Here is a 13798-nt window from a genome sequence, read left to right as displayed (position 1 = left end):
TGAGGACTAGATACAACATGATATTGTTGAGAGAGTGGAGCTGTGAGGTGAGGACTAGATACAACATGATATTGTTGAGAGAGTGGAGCTGTGAGGACTAGATACAACATGATATTGTTGAGAGAGTGGAGCTGTGAGGTGAGGACTAGCTACAACATGATATTGTTGAGAGAGTGGAGCTGTGAGGACTAGCTACAACATGATATTGTTGAGAGAGTGGAGCTGTGAGGACTAGCTACAACATGGAAATTTGACAGGCAGTCCTAGCTTGCATCCCAAATGGCACCCTATTCCCTATGGGCCCAGGTCACAAGTAGTGCACTAGGGAATAGGGTGCCATCTGGGATGTACCCTATTCATTTACAGTATCAGACTAGCTCCCTACAACGTACTGTAGACAAACAGTGAAGACGACATCAACCTTTAAATGAACCAAATTGTGCATTAAAAAAATACAATAAAAATACATCTCTATAAAATAAGTATTTGGAGAAAGAGAAAACAAGACAAAAATTATATATATATATATATATATATGAATCTTTGAAACATCCTCTATGGCACCTGTCCAGAACATAACTCAGATTTAAACTCAAGCTTGTGAGTTAAAACGACTTACAATGAACACCCCCTAAACTCATTCAATTGTTAATGGGTACATTGATCAGCAATTGCACATTTTTGTTTTGGGGCAGTTGCTTGGCAACGGGGCCAAATTTAGGTCAAACGCCTCGATTTTGTGGAACCTTTCCTTCATAAAAGGGAGATCGTAAATTTTTTTTGAAGTACGTGCTCGCACATCTGTGTGTGCGTTTGTGGACATCAAAAGAGGAAGTGTGTGAGGTTAATTTTTACTGTTCCAATTGGCCAATGAAATGCAAAGCGACAGTGGAGGTAACAATACGAGTTGTTTTTCTACTGAAGAAGGAACATAAGAACCCTTACCAATATAAAACAACACAGTCATCTTTATCCTACCGATACTGTATAGAGTTATAGAGCCACACATTATGTAGGTGTGTGAATATATTGTGATGGCTGCAGGGGAGGAAAATGCACAACAGGAAAGCAATCTCAGTTTATGTGATGGTAAACCAACACACATACAGGGGAGGGAGGGGGAGTCCTCAGGCTAAATGTACACCAGTTTAGTGCTTTATGTGGGGCTTAAATGTTGTTCCCTTGGCTAGCTTTCAAAACAAAGGGGGGTATCCGCCGATATTCGAAAAGAAGTGGTTCAGTTTGTGATGACCATTTTGTGCTTCTTGGCGACCAGTGATTGGCTGAAGAAGAAGTGTTGTGTAATATCCTTTCCATACGGGTACGGCTGAGTGGGTCGGTTCAGAGTCACAGGCAGAGTGGGTCGGTTCAGAGTCACAGGCAGAGTGGGTCGGTTCAGAGTCACAGGCTGAGTGGGTCGGTTCAGAGTCACAGGCAGAGTGTTGAGGGGCTGAGTGGGTCGGTTCAGAGTCACAGGCAGAGTGTTGAGGGGTAGGTGGGTCGGTTCAGTCACAGGCTGAGTGGGTCGGTTCAGAGTCACAGGCAGAGTGTTGAGGGGCTGAGTGGGTCGGTTCAGAGTCACAGGCAGAGTGTTGAGGGGTAGGTGGGTCGGTTCAGTCACAGGCAGAGTGTTGAGGGGCTGAGTGGGTCGGTTCAGAGTCACAGGCAGAGTGTTGAGGGGCTGAGTGGGTCGGTTCAGAGTCACAGGCAGAGTGTTGAGGGGGTAGGTGGGTCGGTTCAGAGTCACAGGCAGAGTGTTGAGGGGCTGAGTGGGTCGGTTCAGAGTCACAGGCAGAGTGTTGAGGGGTAGGTGGGTGGGTGGGTCGAGGGTGTTATCCTGATCACTGCAGGACACAGTACTTCTTGTAGTCAGACTCAAAGTCCTCGTCCATGCTAGTGGTGTCGGCCATCTTCTTGCCGTCAGTCTTTGGCAGGAACTGAGAGTAGTCCACCGCCTGCTGCTCATAGAACAGTATGTAGGCAGAGTCCGTGTCCATCTCCTCCGAGTGCACTTCCTAGGGAGGACACGGCAAACAAGCATGCACTTGAAAAGAGATAGTCTAGTCTTTAAAGTGACTAATTGGTTTGCTAGATTATATTGACTATCAGTAGAGGATGAGTGTGTGTGTGTTCTTACCTTACAGCTGCTGTCGTTGTAACAGTACCATTTGTTGTTGGGGTTTTTGGCATAGGTCACATAATGTCCTCCTCCCATGATACCTGAATGGCACTGTGGAGAGAGAGAGAGAACCACCTATTAAATAACACAATATGGGCCATGCTCAAAAGTAGTTTACGATATAGGGAGTAGGGTGCTAGCCCTGGTCAAAAGTAGTGTACTATATAGGGAATAGGGTGCTAGCCCTGGTCAAAAGTAGTGTACGATATAGGGAATAGGGTGCTAGCCCTGGTCAAAAGTAGTGTACGATATAGGGAATAGGGTGCTAGCCCTGGTCAAAAGTAGTGTACGATATAGGGAATAGGGTGCTAGCCCTGGTCAAAAGTAGTGTACGATATAGGGAATAGGGTGCCAGCCCTGGTCAAAAGTAGTGTACTATATAGGGAATAGGGTGCCAGCCCTGGTCAAAAGTAGTGTACGATATAGGGAATAGGGTGCTATCCCTGGTCAAAAGTAGTGTACGATATAGGGAATAGGGTGCTATCCCTGGTCAAAAGTAGTGTACGATATAGGGAATAGGGTGCTAGCCCTGGTCAAAAGTAGTATACGATATAGGGAATAGGGTGCCAGCCCTGGTCAAAAGTAGTGTACTATACTATATAGGGAATAGGGTGCTAGCCCTGGTCAAAGGTAGTGTACTATATAGGGAATAGGGTGCTATTTGGGACAGAGGCGTTCTAATCTACACCAACCTTCTAGAGTCATTCGGAACCCAAAATATCTAACTATATCTATATAAAACTAACTATATTGATAATATATTAAACTAATATATATATATATATATTAAACTAATTCCAAACTTCCCGAGGTATAGGTTAGGAGGCTAACCTCCAAGAAGTTTTGGAAGCACTCACTGAAATTGCATATAAGTTGTAGATGTTCTCCAGGCTGTTGTCTCTTTGGTGCAGAAGGGTGGTGGTGGGTGTCTCTAGGATCGTGCTGGCGGCCGTACTGGCCTCCGTGCGCTGTAGCCCGTCGCTATAGCCACCGCTGTCCCCGTTCATCACGATGACGTCACTGAGGCTACTAAACGCGTCTGTGGTGGACATCTCCGGCTCGCTCCTCACTCCCACGAGCCCACCCTCCGTGTCCGCCTGCAGTCTTCCCTCCCTGGGCTCGGTGTCGGAGTCGCTGCCCCCCTCCTTGGTATTACCTTCCAGGTTCTCCTTGCTGTTGGAGAGGCGGTGGCGGCTGCCCAGCTGGGGAAGCCTGAGGCGGGTCTGTCTGTGGCCTGTGCTCCCTGACCCTCCTGTCTTGGGGCTGCTGCAGGGGCTGCTGGTACAACTGATGGAAGAGGGAGGGGCTGACTTCCTGCCTGAAGCTGGAGAGGCTGTGGAGACAAAGAGAGAGACAGAGCGAGACAGAGAGAGAGAGTGAGAGAGAGACAGAGAGAGAGCGAGAGAGAGACAGAGAGAGAGCGAGAGAGAGAAAGAGAGAGAGAGAGACACAGAGAGACAGAGAGAGAAAGAGAGAGCGATGCTCAGTAAAACAACTTGACCTCATTCTTCCTGTGTATATGGGCTATGTGGTGTATTGTGCACTATGAATAGAAGTAAATATATGTTTGCTCTGGTTTCGGTTGTTTCTGTGCGTTTTATTATCTCTTTCTGAATGACTGGTTTGTCTAACAATGGGAAACTACTGCAGATCACTGGGCTATCATCAAGCTAATCAGGGACTTGGAAGCAACCGTCACTTGACACAGGTGAAGTAATGAAACACAACCAGGAGCGAGACAGATGGCACCCTATTCCCTATATAGTGCACTACATTTGACCAGGGTCCATAGGGACTATGCACTATAAAGGGGAATAGGGTCCCATTTGGGATGTAGACAGGATGACATCAGACCTTTGAGGATGTTGAGGAACCCAGCAGGGGCGGAGATGGAGGAGACCGTTTCTCCTCCTCCTATCCTCAGTAGCTCCTCCCCCTCGCTGCGGCTCTGCAGACTGTGTAGCCCGTTAAGCCCCGCCTCCCGGGGAGCCAGGTAAACACTAGGGTCAAATCTCTCTCTGGGAAACTGGACGATCTTCTGAGACTTGATCCAGCGGCCGTTCACAAACTGGAATCTCTTCAGGTGTACTATCTGCAACGCAGAGCCAAGCAACAACATCAACTAATATGAAACATTGATGTAGACACGTCTGTTTACATTGCTAATAATGAGCTATGTAGTGGTGCTGGGTGCTATGTAGTGAGGGTGGGTGCTATGTAGTGAGGCTGGGTGCTATATAGTGAGGCTGGGTGCTATGTAGTGAGGCTGGGTGCTATGTAGTGAGGCTGGGTGCTATGTAGTGAGGCTGGGTGCTATGTAGTGGTGGTGGGTGCTATGTAGTGGTGGTGGGTGCTATGTAGTGGTGGTGGGTGCTATGTAGTGGTGGTGGGTGCTATGTAGTGGTGGTGGGTGCTATGTAGTGGTGGTGGGTGCTATGTAGTGGTGGTGGGTGCTATGTAGTGATGGTGGGTACTATGTAGTGATGGTGGGTACTATGTAGTGGTGGTGGGTGCTATGTAGTGGTGGTGGGTGCTATGTAGTGATGGTGGGTACTATGTAGTGGTGGTGGGTGCTATGTAGTGGTGGTGGGTACTATGTAGTGGTGGGTACTATGTAGTGATGGGGGTACTATGTAGTGGTGGTGGGTGCTATGTAGTGGTGGTGGGTGCTATGTAGTGAGGCTGGGTGCTATGTAGTGAGGGTGGGTGCTATGTAGTGAGGCTGGGTGCTATGTAGTGAGGCTGGGTGCTATGTAGTGATGGAGGGTGCTATGTAGTGAGGCTGGGTGCTATGTAGTGAGGCTGGGTGCTATGTAGTGGTGGTGGGTGCTATGTAGTGGTGGGTACTATGTAGTGGTGGGTTCTATGTAGTGATGGGGGTACTATGTAGTGGTGGTGGGTGCTATGTAGTGGTGGTGGGTGCTATGTAGTGAGGCTGGGTGCTATGTAGTGAGGGTGGGTGCTATGTAGTGAGGCTGGGTGCTATGTAGTGAGGCTGGGTGCTATGTAGTGATGGAGGGTGCTATGTAGTGAGGCTGGGTGCTATGTAGTGAGGCTGGGTGCTATGTAGTGAGGCTGGGTGCTATGTAGTGGTGGTGGGTGCTATGTAGTGGTGGTGGGTGCTATGTAGTGAGGCTGGGTGCTATGTAGTGATGGTGGGTACTATGTAGTGAGGCTGGGTGCTATGTAGTGAGGCTGGGTGCTATGTAGTGATGGTGGGTACTATGTAGTGAGGCTGGGTGCTATGTAGTGATGGTGGGTACTATGTAGTGAGACTGGGTGCTATGTAGAGGTGATGGGTGCTATGTAGTGGTGGTGGGTGCTATGTAGTGGTGCTGGGTGCTATGTAGTGGTGGTGGGTGCTATGTAGTGGTGCTGGGTGCTATGTAGTGATGGAGGGTGCTATGTAGTGATGGTGGGTGCTATGTAGTGAGGCTGGGTGCTATGTAGTGATGGTGGCTGTTATGTAGTGATGCTGGGTGCTATGTAGTGGTGGTGGCTGTTATGTAGTGATGCTGGGTGCTATGTAGTGGTGGTGGCTGTTATGTAGTGATGCTGGGTGCTATGTAGTGGTGGTGGCTGTTATGTAGTGATGCTGGGTGCTATGTAGTGGTGGTTGCTATGTAGTGATGGTGGGTGCTATGTAGTGGTGGTGGGTGCTATGTAGTGGTGGTGGCTGCTATGTAGTGATGGTGGGTACTATGTAGTGGTGGTGGGTACTATGTAGTAATGGTGGCTGCTATGTAGTGATGGTGGCTGCTATGTAGTGATGGTGGGTGCTATGTAGTGATGGTGGGTGCTATGTAGTGATGGTGGGTACTATGTAGTGGTGGTGGGTACTATGTAGTGATGGTGGCTGCTATGTAGTGATGGTGGGTGCTATGTAGTGATGGTGGGTGCTATGTAGTGATGGTGGGTGCTATGTAGTGATGGTGGGTGCTATGTAGTGAGGTGGGTGCTATGTAGTGAGGCTGGGTGCTATGTAGTGAGGCTGGGTGCTATGTAGTGAGGCTGGGTGCTATGTAGTGAGGCTGGGTGCTATGTAGTGAGGCTGGGTGCTATGTAGTGAGGCTGGGTGCTATGTAGTGAGGCTGGGTGCTATGTAGTGAGGCTGGGTGCTATGTAGTGATGGTGGCTGTTATGTAGTGAGGCTGGGTGCTATGTAGTGATGGTGGCTGTTATGTAGTGAGGCTGGGTGCTATATAGTGAGGCTGGATGCTATGTAGTAGTGTATCATGTGCCCCATCCTGTGGATGTTCTGAAAAACATAACGTACCTCCCAAATGGCACCCTATTCTCTATAGAGCACTACTTCCTCATAACATCTAACGACAGTACCTCGCAGCATCATAACATCTAACGACAGTATCTGGTAGTGTTGTCACGATACCAGAAGTTTTACTTCAATACTTGGTATAGTATCACGATACTCAATACCAAAACGCAATACATAAACAATATTTGAAACCCAAAGCAAAAAAAAAAAAAAAAAAAAAAAAAGCAAGCCTATTATCTTAAAATCACAGAAAAACCACTGGGCTTTACTTTTCTGAACATCGCTCAACATGTTGATAACTGGTTGACCAACTAAAACAACACACAGAATGTTTTCTATATTCCGTTCTTTAACAAATAAAACACGATTAATACAAGAAACATCTTAAATGTTCCTGATGCAAAACCATTCCTGAGACGCAGAGCATAGAAAATAAATCTTAACTATTTTAAAAATGTAATTTGACACATATCAGGGGTTAATTCGCTAATCTTTGGACATATGACATGATATTTATTAGAACTATGATTCCTTATAGCTAATTATACCACAGCATTGAATATTTGTTTCTGATTGGCTCGCATGGCATTCGACTATTATTCCCCTTACTCCGAGTCGATATTCACGTAATAAATAATTCCCCTCGACCACGGCCATAAATTGGGGAAAACAAATATTCATTTACAAATGGGGGTCAAAGAGTCAACTTCGTTGTCAATTTTTTTTCATACAGAAATAACAAAACACGCCAAAAACGCGCCAAAAAGGAGGCACTCTTTCCTCTAGTCTAAAAAAAATATATCCCAATGACCCAGGGCAGTGATTGGGGACATTGCCCTGTATAGGGTGCCATCAGACATGAGTTAAGATACCTTAATAGGAAATGACTCAAAAGTCACTCTATTTAATACTACTTGAGGAAAAGTTTGAAAATATTTGGTTTTAAATATACCAAAAGTACTAAAAGTAAATGGAATTGCTCAAATGTTTTTTTTATTTTACCAGGAAATATATATATATTTATTTTATTTAGCTGTTATTTTACCAGGGAAGTTGACTGAGAACACATTCTCATTTACAGCAACGACCTGGGGAATAGTTACAGGGGAGAGGAGGGGGGGATGAATGAGTCAAAATTAAGTTGGGGATAATTAGGTGACCATGATGGTTTGAGGTCCAGATTGGGGATTTAGCCTGGATACCAGGGTTAACACCCCCTACTCTTACGATAAGTGCCATAGGATCTTTAACGACCACAGAGAGTCAGGAACCCCCATTTAACGTCCCATCCGAAAGACGGCACCCTATACAGGGCAATGTCCCCAATCACTGCCCTGGGGCATTGGGATATTTGTTTTTTAGACTAGAGGAAATAGTGCCTCCTACTGGCCCTCCAACACCACTTCCAGCAGCATCTGGTCTCCCATCTAGTGACCGACAGGACCATCCCTGCTTCGCTTCAGAAGTAAGTCAGCAGTGGGATGCAGGGTGGTATGCTGCTGGCCTGTACTTAAGTATCTATACACTATAATATGATCTATTATTATAATATGATCGATAACTATAATATGAAAGTGTACTTAAGTATCAAAAGTATAAACCATTTCAAATTCCTTATATTAAGCAAACCAGACGGCACGATAGCCAGGGGCACACTCCAACACAATTTACAAAACAAAGCATTTGTGTTTAGTGAGTACATATTACCTCAATTACCTCAACACCGGTGCCCCCACACATTGACAATGACTCTGTACCGGTACCCCCTGTATATAGCCCCACTATTGTTATTTACTGTTGCTCTTTAATTATTTGTTATATCTCTTAACTTTTATTTTTTTTTAACTGCATTGTTGGTTAAGGGCTTGTAAGTAAGCATTTCACTGTTGTATTCGTCTATGTGACTGTTTGATTTGAGTCCGCAGATGTGACAAAGATACAATTTGATTGTTCTCTGTTTAGTCCTCCAGATCAGAGGCAGATCAGAGGCAGTAGGGATGATCAGGGATGTTCTGTTGTTTAGGGAGTGAGTCCTGTTTAGTGAGTCCAGATCAGAGGCAGTAGGGATGACCAGGGATGTTCTCTGTTTAGTGAGTCCTCCAGATCAGAGGCAGTAGGGATGACCAGGGATGTTCTCTGTTTAGTGAGTCCTCCAGATCAGAGGCAGTACAGATGACCAGGGATGTTTTCTAAGTGTGTAAGTGTGTGAATTGGACCATTTTCCACTCAAAATGTAACGAGTACTTTTGGGTGTCAGGGAAATTGTACGGAGTAAAAAGTACATTACCTTTTTTGGGTAATGTAGTGAGGAAAAAGTTGACAAATATATAAATATTATAAAAGGTAAAGTACAGATGGCGTGAGAGAGTTGGAAATGTGGGGCCCGGCGTGTCCAAGTAGGCTACACGTAAATACAATATGTTTGTGAAAAACATTTCATCACAAGTAAGATGTTTTAACTTGTTTAAGTATAATCTGTTTGTAACTCCACTCACTACTTTATAGTCAGTTTTTTTTTGTGTTGTTGGTCTTGGCAAGCTTTATGTTCCAGTCGGTAGCTAGCTAGCACTCAGTCACGTGGCTGCTAGCACCGTCAAAAAAATGGGCTCGAGGGAAGCCCTAGAATACTACGTTTTTCTAAGGAGTGAAAACGCTCCGGAGCAGGCAATGTTGAAAAGTCCTCTTGAGACATGTTGTACTTTTCTTAAAATGTAGTTTTGTTATTTACTAAAACAAGCAGACAACAACAAAATTGTACTTGAAAAAAGTCACAAAAAGTCATATTTTTTTGCTGAGTCAAATGAGGTAACCCACAGGTTGTTTTCCCCACAGGCGTGTGGGGGTCACGACATTCTGTCTAATACTGACAGACCACAGAGTACCACAGTAGAAGTCATAATACCCATAAAACCTAGCGGTCATACAGGAAAATGGTTCCAATCATTTTTCCAATAGGGGATTTTAGAAGAGAGAGAGATTTCCACGGCTCTCAAAACGTTACGCCAGGGTAAGGAACACGAAACACAGCCCTTATTTTAAGTGTTTCTAAAATCCACTATGGGAAAAATGAATGGTGGAAAAACGATTGGAAAAATTGTCAGTTTGACCACTAGATTTACGGGTATTCACCCTCTTCCCTCCCTTGGCATTTTTCCTATTTTGTTGCCCCACAACCTGGAATTAAAAAATATATATTTTTGGGGGGTTGTATCATTTGATTCACACAACATCCCTACCACTTTGAAGATGCAAAATATGTTTTATTGTGAAAACAAGAAATAAGACAAAAAAAACAAACAGAAAACTTGTGTGCATAACTATCCCCCACGGGTTTTGAATAGGCCATTCCAATACATTTAAATGTTTTCCCTTTAACCACTCGAGTGTTGCTTTAGCAGTATACTTAGGGTCATTGTCCTGCTGGAAGGTGAACCGCCGTCCCAGTCTCAAATCTCTGGAAGACTCCAACAGGTTTCCCTCAAGAATATCCCTGTATTTACTGCCATCCATCGTTCTTTCAATTCTGACCAGTTTCCCAGGCCCTGCCGATGGAAAACATCCCCACAGCATGCTTCACTGTGGGGATGGTGTTCTCGGGGTGATGAAAGGTGTTGGGTTTGCGCCAGACATAGCGTTTTCCTTGATGGCCAAAAAAACTCTATTTTAGTCTCATCTGAACAGAGTACCTTCTTCCATATGTTTGGGGAGACTCCCACATGCCTTTTGGCAAACACCAAACGTGTTTACTTCTTTTTTTCTTTAAGCAGTGTTTTTTTTTTCTGGCCACTCTTCCGTAAATCCCAGTTCTGTGGAGTGTACAGCATTAAGTCCTATGGACATGCTGCGGGAGTGGAGGTATGATGTTTTCCTTAGAAGAAGCCATGCTGTCGGCATTCTCTCTCCTCTCACTTACTTATCAAATGTGGCTCGGGCTGTGTCATCTACATGCACAAGTAGACTGGCTAGCTTACTACTGCCCCCTAGAGAAGACAAGTAGCCTGGCTAGCTTACTCCTGCCCCCTAGAGAAGACAAGTAGCCTGGCTAGCTTACTACTGCCCCCCTTGAGAAGACAAGTAGCCTGGCTAGCTCACTATCACCCCCTAGAGAAGACAAGTAGCCTGGCTAGCTGACTACTGCCCCTGAGAGAAGACAAATAGCCTGGCTAGCTTACTACTGCCCCCTAGAGAAGATTTAGACAAATTAATAGACAGACTGGATCCTCTCAATCCGTACATGACGTGAGACACATCTTGTACCGAACCGTTTTTCATCTTCTCATATCGAAAAAGTAGCAAAGTTTGGGTATTGAGGGCAACACTAGTATCTGGTATCCTCATTACATTTAACTACAGTGTGTGTGTGTGTGTCAGTGTTCTGACCAGTATGAGTGGCTGCCTCATAACATCTAACTACAGTGTGTGTGTGTCAGTGTTCTGACCAGTATAGGCGGCAGTCTCCACAGGTCCAGTTTCTTGGTGGCCAGGCGGTGGGTCTTGCACTTGGAGCAGTAGTAGAGTTCATCCTCTCCCAGCTCCTCCTCACTGGTGAAGGCCTTCAGACAACTGTCTAGACTGATGGGCTCTGCCTGGGCCCTGCGACTCTGCTGCACACTACAGTGCTCCTCTACTATCTAGAGAGAGAGAGACGGAGAGAAGGGGGTTAGACGGGACAGATAGACAGGGAGAAGGGGGTTAGATGGAGATAGGGAGAAGGGGGTTAGGTGGGACAGAGAGGGAGAAGGGGGTTAGACGGGACAGAGAGAGACAGGGAGAAGGGTGTTAGACGGGACAGATACAGGGAGAAGGGGGTTAGATGGAGACAGGGAGAAGAGGGTTAGACGGGACAGATGGAGAGGGGCCTGTGACTCTGCTCCTCACTACATTGCTTAGATCAGGGACAGAGCCAGGGGAGATGGGAAGCCTTGATCTGATTTGATCTGGGTAAAGGTCTCTGGTGCCATCATGCTTCTCTATACTCAACATATCTCCAGCACCTGTGTGGATGTAATCTTTTCCTATAGGATCTGATGACTGACCCTCTCCTGTCTGGTAGAGGGAGGTGTAAGGCTGTACGGCTCCAGTATGTATAGGGCTGTAGAAAATGCTATACGATATACACTCAGTGGCCAGTTTATTAGGTACACCCATCTAGTACTGGTGTCGGATCCAACTTTACCTCCGGAACAGCCTGAGTTCTTCAGGGAATGGATTCTACAAGGTGTGGCGTTCAACTGTTGCTCAATTGGTATCAAGGGACCTAACGTGTGCTAGGAAAACATTCCCCACACCAGTACCCCACCGCCACCAGCCTGTACCGTTGACACCAGGCAGGACGGGGCGCCATGAACTCATGTTGCTTACGCCCAATCCTGACTGCCATCAGCATGACACAACAGGGACTAGGATTCGTTGGACCAGGCAATGTTTTTCCACTCCTCAATTGTCCAGTGTTGGTGGTCGTGTGCCCACTGGAGTCGGTTTTTAGCGGATAGGAGTGGAACCCAGTGTGGTCGTCTGCTGCAATATCCCTTCCGTGACAAGGACCGACGAGTTGTGTTCTGAGATGCTGTTCTGACATTTACTCCTGGAGGTGCCGACCTGTTGCACCCTCTACAACCACTGTGATTATTATCATCTGACCCTGCTGGGCATCTATGAACTTTTGAACATCTTGGCCATGTTCTGTTATAATCTCCACCCGGCACAGCCAGAAGAGGACTGGCCACCTCTCAGAGCCTGGTTCCTCTCTAGGTTTCTTCCTAGGTTCTGGACTTTCTAGAGAGTTTTTCCTAGCCACCATGCTTCTACACCTGCATTGCTTGCTGTTTGGGGTTTTAGGCTGGGTTTCTGTACAGCACTTTGTGACATCAGCTGATGTAAGAACGGCTTTATAAATACATTTGATTGAATGATTGATTCTGCGCCGTTATTTATCTGTTTGTGGTCCGCCTGTAAGCTTGCACGATTCTTGCCATTCTCCTCCGACTTCCCTCATCAACGAGCGTTTTTTTGCCCACAGGACTGGATTTGTTTCGTTTGCAGCACCGTTCTCGGGAAAACCCGAGAGACACAGTCGTACGTAAAAAGCCCAGGAGGTCAGCCGTTTATGAGATAGTGGATCCAGCACGCATGGCACTGATGATCCTACCACTGATGATCCTACCACTGATGATCCTACCACTGATGATCCTACCACTGATGATCCTACCACTGATGATCCTACCACTGATGATCCTACCACGCGCTCTTGTCATTCCTTATGCCCATTCTAACATTCAATCAAACAGTAACTGAATGCCTCGATGCCTGTTTGCCTGCTTTATATAGAAAGCCTTGGTACGTGAACATCACCCTCTCCTGTGAAGTCTGGTAGCGGAGGTGCAGGGCTGTCGGGTCCCAGTCGACAGCTATGCAGGCGTTTCCTACCGAGGCCCTGTCCTCCGTACAGTCCACCGCACAGCCTCGACAGAACCTGAACACACACAGTAACACACAGTCACACACAGTAACACACACAAGCAGAAGCACAGAGATGGTACCAACACACACGCCGTTTCCCCCACACACACCATTTTCCCCCACACATGTCATTTTCCCCCACACACGCCATTTTCCCCCACACACGCCGTTTTCCCCCCACACACGCCATTTTCCCCCACACACGCCATTTCCCCCCACACACGCCATTTCCCCTACACACACGCCATTTTCCACCCCACACACGCCATTTCCCCCCACACACGCCATTTCCCCCACACACGCCATTTTCCCCCACACACACCATTTTCCCCCACACACGCCATTTTCCCCTACACACGCCGTTTACCCCAACACACGCCGTTTACCCCAACACACGCCATTTCCCCCCACACACGCCATCCCCCCCACACACGCCATTTCCCCCCCCACACACGCCATTTCCCCCACACACGCCATTTTCCTCCCCACACACGCCATTTTCCCCCCCACACACGCCATTTCCCCCACACACGCCATTTTCCTCCCCACACACGCCATTTTCCCCCACACACGCCATTTCCCCCACACACGCCATTTCCCCCACACACGCCATTTCCCCCCACACACGCCATTTCCCCCACACACGCCATTTCCCCCCCACGCCATTTTCCAAACATGAGATGGATACAGTAATAGAAGAGAAGTGTGTGTTTTGATGATGATGATGATGGTGGAGGAGGCCTCACCTGTACCAGGGACACCAGGCACACGAGTTGCCATCCTTCCCCACCACTCTCAGTGTGAAGGGGTACTGGTAGCCCATACTGTCATCACTGTAGTAGGGGCATAACACACACATGACATCACTAACAACCTACAAAACA

General features: G+C 46.8%; 1 protein-coding gene across 2 annotated transcripts in view; it reads right to left on the bottom strand.

The window, feature by feature from the left end:
- Positions 1 to 1114: 1114 nt before the first annotated feature.
- usp32 (ubiquitin specific peptidase 32) overlaps positions 1115 to 13798 on the bottom strand; it is a 92475-nt gene continuing 79791 nt past the window's right edge. For both annotated transcript variants that reach the window (XM_042296491.1, XM_042296492.1), the window contains exons 28-34: positions 13661 to 13747; positions 12807 to 12927; positions 10895 to 11086; positions 4034 to 4271; positions 3037 to 3512; positions 2138 to 2230; positions 1115 to 2015 (exon numbers count right to left, since the gene is read on the bottom strand). In XM_042296491.1, coding sequence (XP_042152425.1) covers positions 1842 to 2015; positions 2138 to 2230; positions 3037 to 3512; positions 4034 to 4271; positions 10895 to 11086; positions 12807 to 12927; positions 13661 to 13747 — 1381 coding nt within the window. In that variant the 3' untranslated portion in view covers positions 1115 to 1841. The remainder of the gene's footprint in view (positions 2016 to 2137; positions 2231 to 3036; positions 3513 to 4033; positions 4272 to 10894; positions 11087 to 12806; positions 12928 to 13660; positions 13748 to 13798) is intronic.

This window comes from Oncorhynchus tshawytscha, linkage group LG13, assembly GCF_018296145.1.
Source record: "Oncorhynchus tshawytscha isolate Ot180627B linkage group LG13, Otsh_v2.0, whole genome shotgun sequence".
In the NCBI taxonomy this organism is placed as follows: domain Eukaryota; kingdom Metazoa; phylum Chordata; class Actinopteri; order Salmoniformes; family Salmonidae; genus Oncorhynchus; species Oncorhynchus tshawytscha.
The sequence above is the reverse complement of the archived record's forward strand: the minus strand, read 5'-3'. Positions and strand labels throughout refer to the sequence as shown.